Genomic DNA, 21598 nt, shown 5'->3' with positions numbered 1-21598 from the left:
AGTTTAATTTAAGTGCCATTGCTGCACTTAAACTTCACTAGCCAGTGACCCAAAGCTGAACCTTGACTTTATAAGATGCAGGGGGATTTTCAGGGACATTTTTTTGGAAAAAAAAGTGCGTCTTATAACCCGTCATATATGGTAATTTCATACTAAATCTTAAAATAACAAACATAATTGAGAGCAAATGTACTAATTCAAAGCTAAAAATCATTAAAAATCAATAAGAGGAACAAGTAAAATTATGACATAATGATTTTATCTCCTTCAGTCTGTTCAAGCTAAATTCACACAGAGCTGAGCTAGAAGCAAGCAGAGCTATTTCTACTCGAGCGAAATGGACCTGCCTGTGTGTCCGTACCTAAATTGGTTCTGCAGTTCCAGGGAAAACAAATGTACGTCAATAACCATTTTAAAAATGCTCAATATTTCACACAAGAAACAAACAAATATATCTGGAGAAATTTCCATTGTATATATAGAGACTTCCCATAGTATATACTGACAAAGCACGTTGAATTCCTCTCCCCAGCCTATGGAATATAATTTAAAACAAAGTCGCCAGGGGACTCACCAACTTCTTTGATGTGCTTGAAGGTGGTGATAACAATCCTGAATGAATTATTAACTGGTGTAGTCTTCCTTAATGCTTGGTGGAATTCCACGTCAATGTTATGAGCAAGTGTGGAAAAGACATCAGCATTGGAGCCAACTTCAGAGAACCTGAAATTTCCATAGAATTAGATGTAGATTAAATCTTGAGTACATAAGGGAAAAATATACAGGTAACTCTCGATTTACGCGAGTATTGTGTCCTTGAAGAGGTCGCGTAAATCAAAAACAATGTAAATCAAACAAGAGGTAGGTTTTTATCGAAAAATAAATATTCACATTGGTGGGCACCGATCACTTTTTTGCTGTTCTGATCCCCGATCATCCGATCAGTTTGGGCAACTGATCCGATTCCGATCATCCAATCATTTTAAGTACTGCTGTTCCGATCACCATTCCGATCATCCGATCATTAAAACTTATACAGGTAACTCTCGATTTACGCGAGTTTGGTTTACACGTTTTTGAAATAACGCGGGGTCCAAAATCCCAATAAATGTTTAATTTACGTTTTTTTTCACTTATACGCAATATTTTATGGAGTGGCCACTAGATGTCTCATGCAACTGGACTCACACGGTTCTTCCCGCGCGCCACTTGAACAACAATACAGTACCCACGCTACCACGCTACTCAACAATAGGGGTGTGCAGGTACCGGTACCAGCTATACGGTACAGTACCGGTACCAGACTGCTCAGTACCGTTACCAATACTAGCCAGTCGCTCATGATGTCCCTCATTTCTTCCTCACACGAGTGAGGCTGAGATTGTGTGCCTGAGTGGATATCTTAGTGATATGGATATTCTCTCTCTCTCTCTCCACTGAATGAATATCTATTTTTCGATAGAAACCTACCTCTTGTTTGATTTACATTGTTTTTGATTTATGCGACCTCTTCAAGGACACAATACTTGCGTAAATCGAGTTACCTGTAATAATTACAATTTTTTTAAAAATAATAATTACAAGAAACACCTAGTTTAGGCGTTCCTTTAGTAATAATTTGAAATAAGTAATAACTTAATTTTTTTTTTTTTTTTTACAACATAGGAGGCAGCTCAAGGGCACACACAAAAAAGAAAACAATAATAAAAAAAAAGCCCGCTACACGCTGCTCACAAAAAAAAAAAAAAAAAAGAAAAAAAAAAAAGAGATGGCCGAAAGGAAGATCAAACTCAGGAGGAGAGGTGTCCTGATACCCTCCTCTTGAAAGAGTTCAAGTCGTAGGCAGGAGGAAATACAGATGAAGGAAGAGTGTTCCAGAGTTTACCAGCGTGAGGGATGAAAGAGTGAAGATGCTGGTTAACTCTTGCATAAGGGGTGTGGACAGTCTAGGGATGAGCATGAGTAGACAGTCGAGTGCAGCGGGGCCGCGGGAGGGGGGGAGGCATGCAGTTAGCAAGTTCAGAAGAGCAGTCAGCGTGGAAATATCGATAGAAGATAGAGAGGCAACATTGTGGCGGAATGTAAGAGGTAGAAGACTATCAGTATGAGGAGGAGAGCTGATGAGACGAAGAGCCTTAGCCTCCACTCTGTCCAGAAGAGCTGTGTGAGTGGAGCCCCCCCACACATGAGATGCATACTCCATACGAGGGCGGACAAGGCCCCTGTATATGGACAGCAACTGTGCAGGAGAGAAGAACTGGCGGAGACGGTACAGAACGCCCAACCTCGAGGAAGCTGATTTAGTAAGAGATGAGATATGAAGTTTCCAGTTGAGATTTTGAGTTAAGGATAGACCGAGGATGTTTAGTGTTGAGGAAGGTGATAGCTGGGTGTTGTCAAAGAATAGGGGATAGTTGTTTGGAAGATTGTGTCGAGTGGATAGGTGGAGAAACTGTGTTTTTGAGGCGTTGAAGAACACCAGGTTCTTCTTGCCCCAATCGGAAATAATAGTAAGGTCTGAGGCTAAGCGTTCTGCAGCCTCCAGTCTTGAGTCGTTAAGTTCCTGAAGGGTGGGTCTTCTATTAAAAGAAGTTGAGTAATGCAGAGTGGAATCATCGGCGTAGGAATGGATAGGACAGTTCGTTTTGGAAAGAAGATCATCAATGAACAACAGAAAAAGAGTGGGAGATAGGACACAACCCTGTGGGACACCACTGTTAATAGATTTAGGGGAAGAACAGTGACCGTCTACCACGGCAGAAATAGAACGGTCAGAAAGGAAACTGGAGATAAAGGTACAGAGAGAAGGATAGAAACCGTAGGAGGGTAGTTTAGAAAGCAAAGATTTGTGCCAGACCCTATCAAAAGCTTTTGATATGTCCAGCGCAATAGCAAAAGTTTCACCGAAACGGCTAAGAGAGGATGACCAAGAGTCAGTTAAGAAGGCTAGGAGATCACCAGTAGAACGCCCCTTGCGGAACCCATACTGGCGATCAGATAGAAGGTCAGAAGTGGAAAGGTGCTTTTGAATCTTCCGGTTAAGGATTGATTCAAAAGCTTTAGATAGACAAAAAAGTAAAGCTATAGGACGGTAGTTTGAGGGATTGGAGCGGTCACCCTTCTTAGGTACAGGCTGTATGAAGGCATACTTCCAGCAAGAAGGAAAGGTAGATGTTGACAGGCAGAGGCAAAAGAGTTATAAATATCTTTATTTTTCCTCTTTCTTTTGGTATACAGGACATGGTAAAGAAAAAATGTTATCTTAACTTCTTATTTTAGGCATTTATTTAAGTCTAGTCTTTTTATTCAATTTCTGAAAGTTTGAAAAAGGAATTATGATTGCTATTTTAGCTTTTGTTTGAAGTTGATTTAGATTTTTGACAAATATTTTTCAACTTTTTAATATTTTATCATCGATGTCTAGGAAATATTTTTTACTATTCTATAATAAACGAGCGATAGTGATCATTAATCTCCTATCCTTCCTGATTAAATAGCTTTCTGAATAAAAGATATTGGTCCATAAATAAATTAGTTACAAGAACATAAGCAATAAGGTTTTGATTTTAAGTGAGCCGGTGTTGTGTCATCTGCCATCCACGTATCCTAAGACATCCCAACCTGATCTGCGCATGCGTGGACCCCGATGTTTACAAACACAGTGTTGATATTGTAGTTTGTCCACGCAAGATGGCGGCAAGACAGCATGGCAGATTTTATGGGAAAATGGCCAAATTAAAAAATGACATGGACCCCATAATTCAGATAGCCTGCCATTAAATGGACAGAATCTGAGAAACATGACCATCAATCAGAAGAGAGTGTGGGTTATCTCATTTATCACATTTACCAACATACAAGGGGTGTAGGTTATCTCATTTATCACATTTACCGACATACAAGGGGTGTAGGTTATCTCATTTATCACATTTACTGACATACAAGGGGTGTAGGTTATCTCATTTATCACATTTACTGACATACAAGGGGTGTAGGTTATCTCATTTATCACATTTACTGACATACAAGGGGTGTAAGTTATCTCATTTATCACATTTACTGACATACAAGGTTTCAGGTTACCTCATTTATCACATTTACCTACATACAAGGGGTTTAGGGTATCTCATTTTTCACATTTACTGACATACAAGGATAGGAGGTGGCTGAGTGATTAGTGTGCGGGGCCAGCATTCATCACGCCATGGACAAAGTCAATTCGAATTCCCACGCTACCACCTGGTATTTTTTAGTCATCGCCGAGTGGCCTAAGACTACTCACTGGCTGTCCAGAAGACCACCTATCATCCCGGATTCTAGAAGAAACCGTAGAAGTGAATTAAAAATGAGTTCCAGGGGGCAGCATAAGCCAAGAATAACTAGTGACACTATGAAAATTGCCTGCGCCATGACGAGCTTGGGCCGACCACCAGGCCCCTGAAGAAAGCCTACCGGCGCTATGGGCTGAGATGTAAACAAAAAAAAAGTTACCTCATTTATCACATTTACCAACATACAAGGTGTGTAGGGTACCTCATTTATCACATTTACCGACATACAAGGGTTGTAGGGTACCTCATTTATCACATTTACCGACATACAAGGGTTGTAGGGTACCTCATTTATCACATTTACCGACATACAAGGGGTGTAGGGTACCTCATTTATCACATTTACCGACATTCAATGGGTGTAGAGTATCTCATTAATCACATTTACCGAGATACAAGGGGTGTAGGTTATCTCATTTATCACATTTACTGACATACAAGGGGAGCAGGTTATTTCATTTATCACATCTACCAACATACAAGGGGAGCAGGTTATCTCATTTATCACATATACCGACATACAAGGGGAGCAGGTTATCTCATTTATCACATATACCGACATACAAGGGGAGCAGGTTATCTCATTTATCACATATACCGACATACAAGGGGTGCAGGTTATCTCATTTATCACATTTACCGACATACAAGGGGAGCAGGTTATCTCATTTATCACATATACCGACATACAAAGGGGGTGTATATCTCATTTATCACATATACCGACATACAAGGGGAGCAGGTTATCTCATTTATCACATATACCGACATACAAGGGGAGCAGGTTATCTCATTTATCACATATACCGACATACAAGGGGAGCAGGTTATCTCATTTATCACATATACCGACATACAAGGGGAGCAGGTTATCTCATTTATCACATATACCGACATACAAGGGGAGCAGGTTATCTCATTTATCACATTTACCGACATACAAGGGGAGCAGGTTATCTCATTTATCACATATACCGACATACAAGGGGTGTAGGTTATCTCATTTATCACATTTACCGACATACAAGGGGAGCAGGTTATCTCATTTATCACATTTACCGACATACAAGGGGAGCAGGTTATCTCATTTATCACATTTACCGACATACCTCATTTACCTCATTTACTGACATACAAAGGGTGCAGGAAGAAACTTTCATATTTCAAGCAATTTTCAAATTCAAAACATACATCAACATTTACTTTTAAAAAGATAAAAAAACAAACTCAGGTGGGACATATCGCGATAGGCAGTCGACAAAGACATGGTACTATGTCGCAATTCATCCACCCTTTGTTTATAAATAAATCCCGCGCATGCGTAGATTGGATGGGATGTCTTAGGATACGTGGATGGCAGATGACCACACCGGGTAGGACACGTAGCAATGGGTTTAAGTTGGATAAGTTCAGGTTCAACAAAGACATAGGCAAGAATTGATTTACCAACAGTGGTGGATGAGTGGAACAGACATAGAAGTCGTGTGGTGAGCGCCAACACGATAGATACATTCAAGAAGAGGTTAGATAAGTTCTTGGATGGAAGGGGTATGGGGCGTTAGTTTGGTGCTGTGCTCTGGGCGGCATGTTGTGCTGTCTCACGAGACCTCCTTCCTCCTCCTCCTCTTGTTGCGGGAGGAGCCCGACGGGTGGGTGGGGGGGTGTCGAGGGAAGGCAAAGCCCTCCCCCCGGTTAAGAGACCCAAAATATTAAAAATGACTTTGTGAAAAAAATAGATTTGGTAGGTATACATTTTGGCAACTATCTCGCAGATTGAAGATGATAAAAAAAAACTCATAGTAAACCTGAAAAAAGCTTCCTAGTGTGTTTTTAAGATCGGCGATCCATCAATAAACTTTATCAGCCCATATCTCAAAACATAAGTTATTCCCTTCTAACGTTAACCTTGGAGCCAGTTTTAGCTTGATTTCAATGAAACAAAGACTAAAAGCAGAGGAATACTTTTTTCTTCAAATCATAAAAAAAATTTTTTTTATATATCATTAAACAAATTCAATATTTATTTTTTTCAAAAAAAAAAAAAGAAGAAACATTTCATATTATAACGTCTCTAAGTCACAGAAAATGAAGGTTGGGGGGCAATAAAATACGGAGATTTTTTAAATTTTTTTTTTTTGTAGTTGTGTGGGGGGGGGGGGGGAAGAATGGGGTCTCAATGTCTAATGTTGATGTAAATGATGCCAATACTTCACAACATAAAAATCAGAGCGATCATGCATGCATATGGAGATATGGACTCTCCCTTAAGAAGGTAGGGGAGTCGAGGCAGAGCGAAGCTATGGGCAACCACGGTTGCCCATAGCCCCAATGGTTGGAAGAAAATAGCCAGTGCGACACCAACTTAAGGCACTATGCGTGATGCTGATGGTAGGTAGACGTGACCCGTACATGTCAAAGCAACGTGAAACTTAGGGAGATAAATGCATGAAAGTTGGGATGGTATGAATTTAGGACAGTGTAAAACTCAAGGATCGTGAAACTCAGATAGTGCAAAATAGACTAGCATCACAAGTAGTAGTATTTTATGCTACTTCCAATATTTTCTAAGTGATTCATGTGTAATAAATTCCTAAAATATCTTTTACTTACACTCACAGAACCAGATGTCTTTTTCTGTACCAGAAATGAGAAAGCTTATTAACCCTTTCCATCCGTGACGCAGACGTCAGCGTCACAGTATGGAAAGAGTCAAGAGGAAATGGAAGAGGATTAATCCTCTTCTAAACCTCTCAATCCTCCTCTAAATTCCTCTTAATCCTCTTCCATTTCCTCTTAAGAGGTTTAGAGGAGGATTAAGAGGTTTAGAAGAGGACTAACCCTTTACATATGGCAACGCCGTCGGAAGCCGACATCGGCGTCACCGGAGTGAAGGTGTTAATTAAAACCTATTGTTTGTTCATGTATGACCTGACTTGATTGTTTAATACAAGCTTGTCTTATGTGCTTGCATGTATGGTAGCTATATTATCGATGCAAATCAGCATGTCTGGGATCTAATAAGAACATGTGAGAGTTCTTTGTAAATATAAACATTCAAATATATTACTAGCAAAAGTTTGAATATTTATTACACAACTGCAATGTGCTTCTCAAAATTCTCTCAGAATTCAAGCTCTGTAAGTGGACAGATGAAATGAAACTGACTATGCCTGACACTTACACCAAAACAGTCATGCTGAGACTGCCAGCAACAATTGGTACTATGAGACTAGATACACCATGATATGTGGCTCTGCCTTCTACAATACTGGTACCAGTACACTTTCCTGTACTATGAATGGGCTGGGGCCAACCAGCATACCCCATCAAGATAGCCAATTGGTGCAACAGGGAAAAAAAAAAAAAAAATCCAGTTTCACCATCTTTAAGCTTTGGATACTAAAGTTAACAGCACTTGTCCAACCCTAGAGGATGATGTGGTGAGGTTGGTGGGAAACCCCTGTTCTCACATTTTCACCCATTTGCTGAGAGAAAAAGTGGAGCATCAGGAGGCACCAGGCTATCTCTGGTTGGGCAATAAAATGGTCAGTCCTAGAACGGATGCAACAAACTGATTGCTTTTTGTTAAGCCAGGTATATATGCGCATGGACATATCTAACCTAACCTATTCCCAAACCAAGAATCGGGCCAGGTGTTTTGTCCATCACTGTATTCCTTCTAGCACTGACAGCCTTAAAACTGAACAAACAGGTGTGCTGGACTATCAGCGACTGGACAGAGGCTTACACTGCATCACTCTATAATTCCTGGTATTATACATTACTAAAAATATGAGGAAAATGTTCATTAATAGTCTGCATATTCAGCTTACCTTGGTTTTCCTGTTCGCTTTCCACAGAGTTCTTGAGTTTTCTTGCTCTTAAAGTCAACACTCAAGAGACCTAAAAGCTTGGAAATAGTTGATGTCCCAGCAGTACTAATCTGTAAAGTAACAGGATAACTACAGTCCACTATTGCCATACAGATGAAGTTTCAATAAACAGTAGGATCTTGACTTGGGTGGTATATTGTTTAGTAATAGGTATCTAGCATGCTTAACCCTTTCCATACGGTGACGCCGAATTCAGCGTCATGAAGCGCCAGTGCAATATACGGTGACGCCAACGTCGGTGTCACCGTGTGTATTTACCTAGCTGTATTTACCTAGTTGTAATTTTACAGGGCCTGGGCTTACGCTCGTGTGGTCCCGTCTCCGTATCTATAATTATCCAACTTTTCCTTGAAGCTTTGCACACTCTTCGCCAATACTATTTCTTCACTTAGTCTGTTCCAAACCTCTATATTTCTTCGTGGGAAGCTATATTGCTTTATGTCTCTTGAGCATCTTCCCTTCCTCAACTTTTTACTATGTCCGCTAGTATTCCTGTGTGTGTGTGTGTGTGTGTGAGTGTGTGTGTGTGTGTGTGTATTTACCTAGTTTTACCTAGTTGTGAAATACAGGAAAAGAGCCGTACTAGGCTCGTGCTGTCCCGTCTCTATAACTGAAAGTGTGTGTGTGTGTGTGTGTGTGTGTGTGTGTGTGTGTGTGTGTGTGTGTGTGTGTGTGTTGAGAGAGAGAGAGAGAGGGGTGTCAAAAGATTGACACCTCAGTGATGCAAAGGGAGAAAGGGAGAGAAGTCTTGAAGTCTCTCTCTCTCTCTCTCTCTCTCTCTCTCTCTCTCACACACACACACACACACACACACACACACACACAGTGTAGAAAGTGTAGAAAGACCAAAATGGACATATAAAATGGGAGATGGTGAAATATTAAAGAAAGTAAATGAAGAGAGAGACCTGGGAGTAATAATGCAAGATTATATGCAACCAGAAAGTCATATAAATCAGATCTTTGGTGATACATATAACATGGTGAGAAATATAGGTATAGCATTCCACTACATGGACAAAGAAATGATGAAAAAATTAATTACTACTATGATCAGACCTAAACTAGAATACGCGGAAACAGTGTGGTCTCCACATATGAAGAAACACATAAAAAAACTAGAAAGAATACAGAGGATGGCAACAAAAATGGTTCCAGAACTGGAGGGACTGACATATGAAGGGAGACTAAAGGAAATGGACTTACCAACACTAGAACAAAGAAGAGAAAGAGGAGACCTAATACAAATATATAGGCTATTGAGTAAAATGGAAGAAGTAGATAACGAGAAATTTCTACTAAGAGAAGAACCTTCCAGCAGGAATACTAGAGGACATGGTAAAAAGTTGAGGAAGGGAAGATGCTCAAGAGACATAAAGAAATATAGCTTCCCACAAAGAAATATATAGAGGTTTGGAACAGACTAAGTGAAGAAATAGTATTGGCGAAGAGTGTGCAGAGCTTCAAGGAAAAGTTGGATAATTATAGATATGGAGAAATTCGTTTTGGTTTACGAGTGTTTTGGTGTATGAGCAAAATTCCGGAATGAATTAAACTTGTAAACCGACCGAGGTATGACTGTATGCAGAAAAAAAATCCATCACAACTAGCCATGTGACTGTGCTTCTAGGTCTATGTATGCATGTATTTGGGCCAAAGCTTGTCAATTAGTGTATTTTAGATGTGGAACAATAGCAGTCACAAAGAACAAGGGAAGCAAAACAAAATGAAGGAGTCCGCACGCAAGACATGTCCTTTTATGGAACCAACCAATATTACCACCTGTAGGTAAGTCTTTCTTTAAGGTTTAAAGTACCTTCTTTTCTTTTAAATATTTTTTTCAGATGATGGTCAAAGCCATCATTAGTACGTCTGAGCCTCAGGGGTCGGTGACAGCTAAAACCATCATCGGCATGTAAAAGAGTTAATATCGCTAGACACAAGGCCCCAGTGTAATTCCTTTGACATGTCATATCAATATTTTGGTGATTTTCATTTATTTTGCAGACACTTAGCATTACCAATTAATTGCCAAAATAAGGATCCTACCATGTTAAGAAAGGGAAACACATGCAATATAAATCAGGTCACGACATCATACCTGGATGTAGTCGCCATCACACTCCCATCCATTGGTGTGCTTATTGAGTGTTGCCTTGATGCTCAAGTCCTGAACCACAGCTCCCAGACCAAAGTCCTTCTGTGTTGTTATAGATACCTGAAAGATGTAAACATAAATGTTTCTCTAAGCCACTCAAAAACAACTTGGTATGATCATGATACTGCAGCACATTACTCAGGCCAAAGCTCACTTTGTTTCATATTTGAGCTACTTGGGAGACTTTAAATATCCTCCCCCAATGCTCACTCAACACAGCTTCAGCATCTATTCAAACCAATTTTTTTTTACTATTTTCTTACTGATATTTACCGATTTTTTTTCAAGTCAAGAAATATTTTTAGGTTACATGACAGATTTATATTTACAGGACAATTTTTTCCTTTAAGGAAGGTACTTTGAGGCACCTTGTATTTACTTGACTGCAATGATGCATACATTCAAATGAAAATGAATATTAGTTAATTTAATGCAATCCAATGTCTTCAATATGACTTATTGCAAACTATGATGGCCAAAAGAAATCAATATGATGCAAGGAGTATATCATAACATAATCAAGGAGTATACCAACAAAAGACTACTGAGACTTCTGCTGTGGCCTCCTGTGGTGGGCAATGAGTAGGGATAAGTATTACCCAGGCATTATTGCTTTACCAAAACAAACAAGCAACAGCTGAAAAGATGTCTCCTCATACGCACTTTACACTCATGAATGTCCCGTCCAGGTGGGGGTAAGTTGCTGTCGGGTGGGTTGCCAAAGGTGAGTATAGCAGCCTTCCATGGCCTGATGTAGAAGGAGCCAGACTCCTTACCACTACCACACAATCTGAAGGAGTCCAGCTTATCTGTCAGGGAAAGAATTACTTTAACTGAGGAGATAATGATCATATTTGGAATTTATTCATTCATTCATCTTTGACACCTCCTCCTAGGAGCTCCCACCAGGGGATGGCCACTGCAGAAGAGTTTCCATCTCTCTTTATCCAGACACTCCCTCCTTGCCTGCTCAAAGTTTCTCAAGGATCTTTCACCCCTCTCCCTGACATACTCCTGCACCTTATCTCTCCATTTCACTGGAGGTCATCCTCTTACATTCCCTCCCTCCATCTCACTCACATACACCCTCCTGGTCATCTTACTCTCCTCTATTCGCTCCATGTGGCCAAACCACTTTAAAGTCTGTCGCTTCACTTCCTCCACCACTCCACACTTCTTCCCTTCACCCCTGTGACACATTCCAAAATGCTCATACACACTTTCATTACTCATTCCATCCATTCTACTCACACCACAAGCACTCTTCAAATAACTCATTTCCACTGTCTGCACTCTAGACCTCTGACTTTCATTCCAGGCCCACGTTTCACTTGCATATGTGAGAGTTGGTACTATTACTGTATTTCTCAAATCCCTCTTTACCTCCATGCTCACACTTCCGCCATTCATGATTCGTTCCAAAGACCCTACCACCCTTCTTCCTTGCAATGCCCTTTCTTTTGTCTCTCCCTCTGTACCATCATGCTTACACATAACTGATCCAAGATATTGAAACTCATTAACCTCCTCCATTTCTTCACCATTCAAAATTATTTTGCATTCTTTTTCATATTCAATTCCCACTCTATATTTGGAATTATCTACAGGATTTCTAGTTTCCACTGTAACCTTGCTCTCCATCAACACAGACCACTAGAACATTACTATACCTTGTTCTGAGCCTCATCCCATATAGGAAAAGTTTTCAGAAACTTTGATAACTTTACAAGAATATTCATCGTCATTTCATCGACGCCTGCTCCTAGGAGCTCCCACCAGGGGATGGCCACGGCAGCAGAAGAGCTTCCATCTTTCTCTATCCAGACACTCCCTCCTTGCCTGCTCAAAGTTTCTCAAAGATCTTTCCCCCCTCTCCCTAATGTACTCTTGCACCCTATCCCTCTATTTCACTGGAGGTCGTCCTCTAGCATTCCCTCCCTCTATCTCACTCACATACACCCTACTGGTCATCTTACTCTCCTCCATTCGCTCCATGTGGCCAAACCACTTTAAAGTCTGTCGCTTCACTTCTTCCACCACTCCACACTTCTTCCCTTCAGCCACGTGACACATTCAAGAATGCTCATACACACTTTCATTACTCATTCCATCCATTCTACTCACACCACAAGCACTCCAAGAATTTATTAAGGGAGGGAATTTGCTTACATTTTTCTTTTTTTATTCTATGGAAAGTGGCCTCTAAGAAGCCATCCCCTGGTGGGAGCTCCTAGGAACAGGCGTCAATGAAATGATGATGATAATGATGTATATGTTGCCTCCTCGACCCTGCTAACATGAATATCGTCTTATTTTCCTTTTATCAGTTTTCAATTTTGGAGCGGTTTCTGCTCCATTCTTTTTGTGGTAGTTGCCTTATGACACTTCGACCCCGCTAACATGAAAACAGTCTAATTTCCATTACTTACTCTCCCCATTCCTAATGTTTTTTGATGCATGTTGTGTTGTGGTAGTGAAACCTTGTACGATATGAATTATGATATGCTTTTCGTTTTATCGTATGGAAAACAAATACATATTATTCGAGAAATATTCGCACTCTGAAAGGCAACACACATGGAGTATCTGGTGGCTGCCATTGGTTTGATTTTAAGACACAAACACACTCTCTCTCTCTCTCTCACACACACACACACACACACACACACACGCACATTCTCCACCCGTACAAAAACAATTATGCAAAACCAATCACATGGGAAAGGGCTTTTTTCGTGACTGTAATTTCTAGAAGCTAAAATATGACATGTTGTTTTCCTCTAAACACAGTAAAGATGTTATGCACGTCCCCAACTCATTGTTCACAGTGTGAGAAATAGAGGAAGCGAAAAAACTATATACATAAGGTTTCGCTAAGTTGCTAACTTTAGCACGGAATATTTTGTTCGCCATAATACCACTTCTAGTCAGTTCTGGGTGCAATGACTGTCATTTCCATTCCATTCACATCATTTAAGACTGGTTTTGCCAAGAAAAAAAATCCAAGATGTGGCCAGCAATGGTGTAACCACAAGGTGTCATATTTGCCGACACTTTATGAGTTATCAACTCACTAGGTGTAGTTTTTGCCCTACCCTTTTTTTCCTTCTTGTTCTCCTCTCCATTTACCATTCACCTTTGATGAGGTTTCAGGCCCCGCTCCACTGCCAGTGCAGTGCTCCCCAGTCCCATCAACACTATAATAATGTTAGCATCTAAAAAATCATCTTTGATGCACATGCAGTATTTGTACGTTGTATCATCACATTTGTTACTGTTACTGTCTCCTATTTTCCATCTCCATGTCTGCCAAACAGCCAATTATAGATAAAATTAGCCTGCACCAGTAATGGGCTGGGGCCATCCATGAGGCCCCTCAAGAAAGCCTACCAGTGCTACAGGCAGCACAAAAAAATGAGGGGGATTCTGCTAGGGTCTGTCAACTTTTGATTTTCCTCTGATGCCCTTTTTGAGATCACAATAATAATAATAATAATAATAATAATAATAATAATAATAATAATAATAATAATAATAATAATAATAATGAAAACAAGAACAAATATAATGTGTCACTCATGATTCATTCATGATAATGTTGGAAACTGACATCAGTTTTATATGTTGAACATTCTTTTTCCTAGTACCAACTGTCATTTTTTTCCCTGTTAACCATGACCTTTGTACCACAAAATAGTATTCATTTTGAGGGAAAACCATTATGAAATTTATCTAATTACGGTAGTCACGGTAGTTACAGCCCGTCCGTGACACATACAATAACGAAAAGCACACATCATGTTGGAAACTCGGTGGTCTTGCTGTAAACATAAAAGTCTTTGAGGGGCCGCCTAGTATGACTGTAATAGCTCCAAGAATGTAGCGAGTCTTCAAAATTTTCTCTAAGATCACTGATATCCTTTCACAACAGCTTCCTTGAGAGACTAAGCCTTATACCAACCTAGCTTACCCTTCCTGCCATCATGAAGTGATGTGCAGACACAGTATTCTTTAGTCTCCTCAAAATTTAAGACTACTTCTCCTCTCGATAAATGCTAAAATAAGTATTTAACCTCTTTATTAGTGTGCGTGTAGTTTGACAAAAGTAGCGGTTATTAGCCCATGCGTTAAGGTACCGGTATGACCATTACTGTACAAATGAGTCAAAATGAGTGCACTGGGTCGGTGTGACCAGTACTGTCCGACGTGAGAGTCACCAAATTTGAGTAAAATGGAGGCCATGGTGATGTGTGGCAATGGCAATGGTCACTAACTCATTGTTTTCAGGGGTCACCGGCTGGCTTAATTTACAAGTTGGACAAAGCGTCGCGCTCTACCGAGTGGCATCCGCAAAAAAGTCTTGTTTACCATACATATTGATCTTCAATGCCAATATTCTTAATAATATAAGTTCATGGTCTGTCCGTGATAATTTCCGATATATACTCAAGTATATATTATTAACATCCTTTTAGAGAGGAAACAATGGTCACATGTGTGCTGCAGCTATCTCATTTTTTATGAATGTACTATGCCAAATATGCCGTACACGCATTTTACCTCGCCTTTGTAGAGGTTTATGCTTCAAATAGAAAAGCTTAGAGCACATTATCTTTAGCTACCTTTGTGGAAAAAAAAGAAATTATGTGACCGAAACCGAAATAGCCTGCCCAACTGACGACCAAAATCGAAGGTCGCAAACCCTCCTTGCACCCACCCACACACTTGCCACTGCACACATTCACTCCTGTCCTCAGCCTCAGTCAGTAAAGATGGAATAGGCAGTGAAGAGCAAGCGAGCAGGCTCAGGAGGAAGCAGGGCCGCGCGTGTGGTTTGTTACTGTTTTGGTAGAAACGGGGGACAATCTCAGCCGCAGCGTCATTCTCAAATACCATTTAAGAAGAAAGTAAACTATTTATGGGTTCTGTGTAAATGCATTTCCTTTAAAATATATAAAAAGAAAAAAATAATAAAAACATTGAGTTCAATCCATCAATACATAAAATAATTTGTCCCAGGAAAACAGATGGTACAAAAAGCATGAAACATCTATATACAATTTTTCCATTATTAAAGTCTTTATACCATGGAGTAATGTGTAAAAGTGTTGTAATTATTCTATCTTTTCATTTAGTGATAACATAATGTGCATGGAAAATAGAGATCCAGTTGTCCAACTTGTCTGTGAAATATTATTCTGTCTGGTGAATCAAGCAACTGCTGACTGAGTTAGTGGCCTTGGCCAGTGTTAGGTCACTCCCAGATCGGTTGGCAACAGGAGCGTCAGGACTGGATGACAGCTGTAACAAATCAGTTTATCTTGTACCACAAAGTACTCAGTAACAATGATCTTTGAGTGCATAAAACAAAAAGTAAAGACTAGCAGCTGCATGGGTATAAGTATAGCACACTAATGCACACTCCAGGGTGTTTTGTTACCCTCTTTTTCATTCCATATTTAACCGTTTCTCAGCCACTCATAGCATCAACTTAGTCAAAGTGGACGGGTTAACCATCAGTATTGTACCACTTGAAATTGTTTAATATTTATTTTCAATAATATCTGGAAGGATAGGCTGAATTGGAGCTGTGAGTTTACAAATAGTTGCTACCTCTCGCAATAGCTTGCAATCAGCACAAGGAAATTTCACCAAGTTAGGGAAAATATGATGCTCCCTGGGCTGTTGAGTGTCTAGTGTGTGACTGACAAGACAGGCAGATATAGAGAAGCCCTCCTTTGCACAGGGGAGGGGAGTCGAGAGGGGCAAAGCCACCCCCAGTTGGGTAGGTTGGAGCAGTTTAAACATATTTGACATGAGGTGTGGGCCACTGGAAATACGCAGTGTGGGTGGGATGGGGCAGCGCTGGTGGGGCTGGGTCCACTATACTGGTCATCCAATGACACGCCCAACACTCGTCAACAGACTGGCCGTATCCGCCGCTACAATGTTATGTTAGATTAGATTATGACACATTGGGTTTCATGAACTATCCATAAAGTTATGGGACTCGGGAATTTTCCCTATTAGAGGGAATTTTTTGAGGCCCACATTTCAATCAGTTTGCCTTCCCCCCCAAAAAAATACCAATTTCCTATGGGTCCCGAGCTTGTTTTAGGGTAGGGGGCTGGAGTGGCAGAGGGGGGGGATGGACTTCTTATAAAGAAATACTTTAGTTACTTCAAAATCCATCAGAAAAAAAATACATTACTCAATCAAGTTTGAATATTAGCTACTATACAGGTTCATATTATTAGGAATCAGGCAAGTAGCTTTCTGGTCTGTGATTATGGAGGAAATCCAATAACATCACCCTGAAGGGAATATGAGGAAACTGAATAACAGGAAAAGTGTGGACGGGAGTGGTAGTGTGGCTGAACAAATTGAAAAACTCCACCGTAAATGCATCGAACACAGGGCCACAGCCTGAGCTGGCACATGACGCAACATATGAGGGAAAGGCATGAAGGTCCACGGAGTCCCTTCAGCCTTCAGTGACTAGCTACCGAACGCTGCCGGAAAAATAGCCCTCCACCAGGCACAAGGATATGGAGTATTTGACAGTGATCTTACATGTTTCGTAGGTCCCCTCGGCCCTGGCAACACGGACACACACGGACACGCACACCAGCACCACGGACAGGGGCGCCTCCATGCTAGCGGCACTGCATAAGGCACACGGAGATGAGTCAGTTTCCTGGAGGCGACATTCCAACCAAGCAATAACAACAAGCACCTCGGACACGCCTCGCCTGCAGGATGTTGCGAAAAATACCTCCTCGCAAGAAATAAGTCGCTCTCCTGTCCACTACGCTTAAGAACAGGGGAACTACACAGTAGGAAAACATATTAATTTGCCTATTTTTGTTCTAGTTTGTCCACCTGTAATCTTTGTGATGGTTGATATTGCCCGCAAGACATCTCACCAGATCAAACAAGCATGAACTGAATGATCGTCAGAGAGGGGTAATTCTTTCTTAGATCTGCCCTGTTCGTTTGATATAAAGTCTTCTCTTGATCGAAAGTGTTGCTCTTATGTTTGTGCCACGTATTGGAGCCGAAACAGACAAAGTAAAGGATAGCGGTGAGTGAAATATAGAATAATCAGTTAGCAAGTTGAACCTCTCTCTGCGAGTTATTTTGCGACTGAGAATTGATTCCTACAACATCGCTTCGATACTAACCGCTGTACAAAGGCGCCATCTTGCTATGGGGTTCATGTTATACCATCAATTAAATTTGGGTATGAACAGATTGATCATTGATTGATAGTTTATTGTTGCAAGTAAAACAACAAAGGAGAAGGGAGGAGCATGCCATCCCAACCTCCAGGCAGTACAGAGTGTGACTATACAACTAAGGATACATGTTTTACAATGAGCTAGAGCAGTAAAGAAAAACACACGTATGGCAAAACGTAATTATGAGATTAGAATTGCCAGGGAAGCAAAGACCAATCCAAAGGGCTTCTTTCAGCTTTATAAGACCAAGGTTTTGGGATAAGATAGGGCCGCTTAAGTCAGGAGAATAACTGATTGATAGTGATGAGGAAATGAGCGAGGCGTTAAATAGATATTTCTTAACTGTATTTATCAAAGAAAAATTAGATGATATACCTCAGGGAGAACAGATCTACAGGGGAGAAAAGGTAGAAGAATTAACCGACATCAACAAATGTAGGGAGCTCGTGATTAGACAGATAGATAGACTTAAAGTCACTAAGGCGCCAGGGCCAGATGAACTTTTCCCCAGGGTAATAAAGGAATGCGTAACTGAAATAAGTGGGCAGTTAACGGAAGTATTTAGGAAGTCACTAGACACAGGGGTGGTGCCTGTTTCATGGAGGCAGGCACACGTTATTCCAATATTTAAGAAGGGAGACAAATCTTCTATGGAGAACTATTGGCCGATTAGTTTGACGTCAGTTATAGGTAAAATGATTGAGTCAATAATAGCTGATAGTATTAGGGACCATATAGACAGACATAATTTAATTCACGACTCACAGCATGGGTTTACTAAAGGAAAGTCGTGCCTCACTATAATCTTATATCCTTTTACAATAGAGTATACGAGGCAGCTGACAATAATGAGAGCTATGATGTGGTTTATCTTGATTTTAGTAAGGCTTTCGATAAGGTACCTCACCAGAGACTGTTAAATAAAGTCAGCTATAGGGCTCATGGGATAAGAGGGAAGGATATATTTGATTGGATTAAGGCGTGGATAAGCGACAGGAAACAGAGGGTTACCATTAACGGTAAAAAATCCGAATGGGGTAATGTTACCAGTGGGGTTCCTCAAGGTTCGATCAGTTTTAGGCCCGCTGCTATTCATTATCTACATCCATGACGTACATAGACAATGGGATAACTAGTGACAGGTAAATTTGCAGATGACACCAAAATAGGACGCACTATATTAGGATAATAATAATATTCAAATTGACACCACCACCACCGGCCACCACTTAATTTATTCAGTTCAAAGTCCTCAACTCAACAGCTACTGTCCGTATAAATACACGAAATAGTTGAAACTCAATGATGTATATGTTAATCCTATTATTTACTGAACGTAGTCAGTTAATCACTAAACAGTAAATTCTGGAAATTTAGAAGTTTTCAGGGATTCTTTCTGGCTAAGCATGAAAAAATCTGGATATATTCGTCATAATTCTGGAATTCTGGCATTAGCTACAAAATTCTGGAGAAATCCAGACTTTTCTGGGTATATGGCACCGCTGCCTGAGGATCCCATTTGTAAACAAACACACGTGATTTGTCTACAGTTTTCGGCACCGGTCATATCTGCTGGATTACTAAATGGAAGAATTTTTAAAACTAGATGTAGTTCAATAAAAAACACCATGATGTAATTTTTGCCTGTGCTGTCTCAACCGTAAATATGCACAAAGTACATGTCATTCTTGCTCCCACCCGGACCGGGCGCGTCCTGGTGCGAATTCACCAGTGAGTGTCTGAATGATGGCCAGCCTTGCGCGATGCTGTCAGGGGGTGCGGAAAATTTATTGTGGATATTTCGTGGTACAGAGAAGCTTCACTGTTCTAAGTACATTCAGAAAGATAAGTAGCTACCGAAGCAACTTAAGAATCATCGTGCAGCACACAATCAATGTATGCAAGGGGTGTAAGAGCTCTTTAACGGGAGTCTTTCATCTGCAACATCAACACCACTCACAGGTAACCATGTTTGGCTAGTTATCTGTTAGACAGTTAGAGAACCCGGTAAAGATTCGTTTTAGGTCCGTGCAGGGGCGTTCCTAGACATTTTGGGGCCCGGGGGGCTCATTCCCATTTGGGGCCCCTCTTATGGGGTGAGAGGCGAGCACAATGAGCCAAAGCAGCTGCGGGGTTTAGTGGGGTGCTGTTAGCCCCCACCCCCCCACCCCGGGAAAATTTTTAGAATATGAGCAATTGTAGAATCATTTTAAAGGCACTTGTAAATGCAAATTTCAGACATTTTATTTCCTAAAACTAGGTGCACACTGAATAATTGAAGATCCACTTAATCCAGTTAAGCATAATGATAAATGGTAAAAATGAGGTTAACAGTAATGTACTCTGATGGCGATATGATGTGGAGGGAGTTAAATTTTTGTTTACAAAATTGAAAATTGGGGCCCTTTAGTGAGACCCAAATTTGTCTTTCGGGTCCAGATATAAATGGGGCCCTTGACCATTTTGGGGCCACTGAATTTAGCTTGTCCTCCTGCCATAGCAGCAATGGTTAAATTTCGCATTTTGGGGCCCCCCTCACTTTGGGGCCCGGGGGGCGATTTCAAACAGCCCCCCCTCGCCCCCCCCCTCAGGAACGCCACTGGGTCCGTGCCAGTATCTCATAATCTACTTTATGAAACATCAGTATCTCTTCATATATCTTTTCTACAAACCTTCAACAGTCATGGAAACGCTTTGAAAATCCAATTCAAGGACTTTTTTTTTACTCTTGAAAATAGGGATAATGTTAATGAAAGTGCGTCGCCTCCTCTGGGTACGGCCGCGGCATTAGTGAATAAGTGAGTCTTCAGCGCTTTCTTGAAGGAGGTGTACCCATTTCGTCACCAAACCGTTTCGTCACCACTGTTTTCGTCCGTTTCGTCACTGCGCTTTTCTTCATAACTTTTTTCATGGATACGTCAGTAAAAAAATAAATGAATAAAATTAAATAATAAAAAAATAAGCAAAATGGAACGAAGTAAACAAAAAATGGTTAGAGTGTGACCATCGTCTGTAAATAATAATAATAATTTTATTTCACCATCGGCATATGAAAAGAAATAGCTTTATGATTATATATGCTTGTGCACATCACACTTATGCACAATCTACACATACAGAAGGCCCAGCCACTCCCGTCGCATAGATCCACATACATAGGCCGAGCTCTGTCTGACGGAGGTGATGGAAATTATGTTTTAAGGGAACCCATACTCACGTCTTCAACTTGTACAAAGAGACACGCCAGCTCTTGTTGAAAGACCGACTAGGTCAGCTAGGGTGATGTCAGCCGATAGAATCGGTCTATCAGCAAAACAAAAACACCTTTGGAAAGAGGAGGTCAAGATCTATAAGATTTGGTAATGTAAGCCTCTCTTGCGAACGTACAGGCACGTTCAGGGGGTGTTGCCTGTGAAGACGTACATTTATACGTGCGCGACAGTCAGCCGTAAGGCAACTACCGAGTAGATCTCTTGATGATGGGGTGCTGGCAGGGTAGTATTGCCAACTGCAAAATTTACAACTACAGTCGTCCCTCAAATAGTACGGTTTCCAATAGTACAGTTTCGGTTTTATACGGATTGTCATGGAAGATTTTTTTAGGATTTTTAAATTTCCCGCTCGTCGCACCAAGTAGCCATGGCATGAGTGGCAACAGTTCTACTCCAAAGCGTTCGAGATAGGTGTTCACCTTGCAGACGAATTCAGATTTAAGAGAAGTTATGTTTTGGGATGAGTTATGTTGCCGTAGGGAGAGCATACCACATGAATGAGAGCAGAGTTCGCTGTATCTATGATCTTGATCTTGGTCTTGATGTCACAAGTGGCCTGGGATTTCTCCCTTGGTCTTGGTCTTGGTTCGGGAGGTAGTTGTTGCTTTAGGTCCCAACTACAGCCTTTGAAATGCCTTACTTCCTCAGCGCCAACACCCTGAAAATCATAGTGTAAAATACTATTGAGGGACAACTGTATTTG

The 21598-nt window shown here is 40.7% G+C and overlaps 2 protein-coding genes and 1 long non-coding RNA gene across 11 annotated transcripts in view; 2 read left to right on the top strand and 1 right to left on the bottom strand.

Annotated features, from left to right (window-relative positions):
* The window catches only part of LOC127003979 (uncharacterized), a 36729-nt gene extending 19575 nt beyond the window's left edge, over positions 1-17154 (bottom strand). For both annotated transcript variants that reach the window (XM_050871062.1, XM_050871063.1), the window contains exons 1-5: positions 16956-17154; positions 11046-11191; positions 10326-10442; positions 8165-8274; positions 575-723 (exon numbers count right to left, since the gene is read on the bottom strand). In XM_050871062.1, coding sequence (XP_050727019.1) covers positions 575-723; positions 8165-8274; positions 10326-10442; positions 11046-11191; positions 16956-17037 — 604 coding nt within the window. In that variant the 5' untranslated portion in view covers positions 17038-17154. The remainder of the gene's footprint in view (positions 1-574; positions 724-8164; positions 8275-10325; positions 10443-11045; positions 11192-16955) is intronic.
* On the top strand, positions 770-6022 carry LOC127003982 (uncharacterized). Of its 8 annotated transcripts, XR_007757493.1 has the most exons (4): positions 770-4864; positions 4907-4990; positions 5074-5283; positions 5326-6022. It is a non-coding gene; the product is annotated as an uncharacterized LOC127003982 (long non-coding RNA). The 8 variants fall into 8 exon arrangements; XR_007757496.1 differs by having other exon boundaries at positions 770-4948; positions 5116-5283; XR_007757492.1 differs by having other exon boundaries at positions 770-4948.
* The window catches only part of LOC127004271 (tRNA N6-adenosine threonylcarbamoyltransferase, mitochondrial-like), a 28327-nt gene continuing 23764 nt past the window's right edge, over positions 17036-21598 (top strand). Inside the window, exons 1-2 of the mRNA XM_050871835.1 lie at positions 17036-17056; positions 17207-17218. Coding sequence (XP_050727792.1) covers positions 17036-17056; positions 17207-17218 — 33 coding nt within the window. The remainder of the gene's footprint in view (positions 17057-17206; positions 17219-21598) is intronic.

The sequence above is a fragment of the Eriocheir sinensis genome, chromosome 27 (genome assembly GCF_024679095.1).
Source record: "Eriocheir sinensis breed Jianghai 21 chromosome 27, ASM2467909v1, whole genome shotgun sequence".
Lineage (NCBI taxonomy): Eukaryota > Metazoa > Arthropoda > Malacostraca > Decapoda > Varunidae > Eriocheir > Eriocheir sinensis.
Note: the sequence above shows the minus strand (reverse complement) of the source record. Positions and strands in the feature narration are given on the sequence as shown.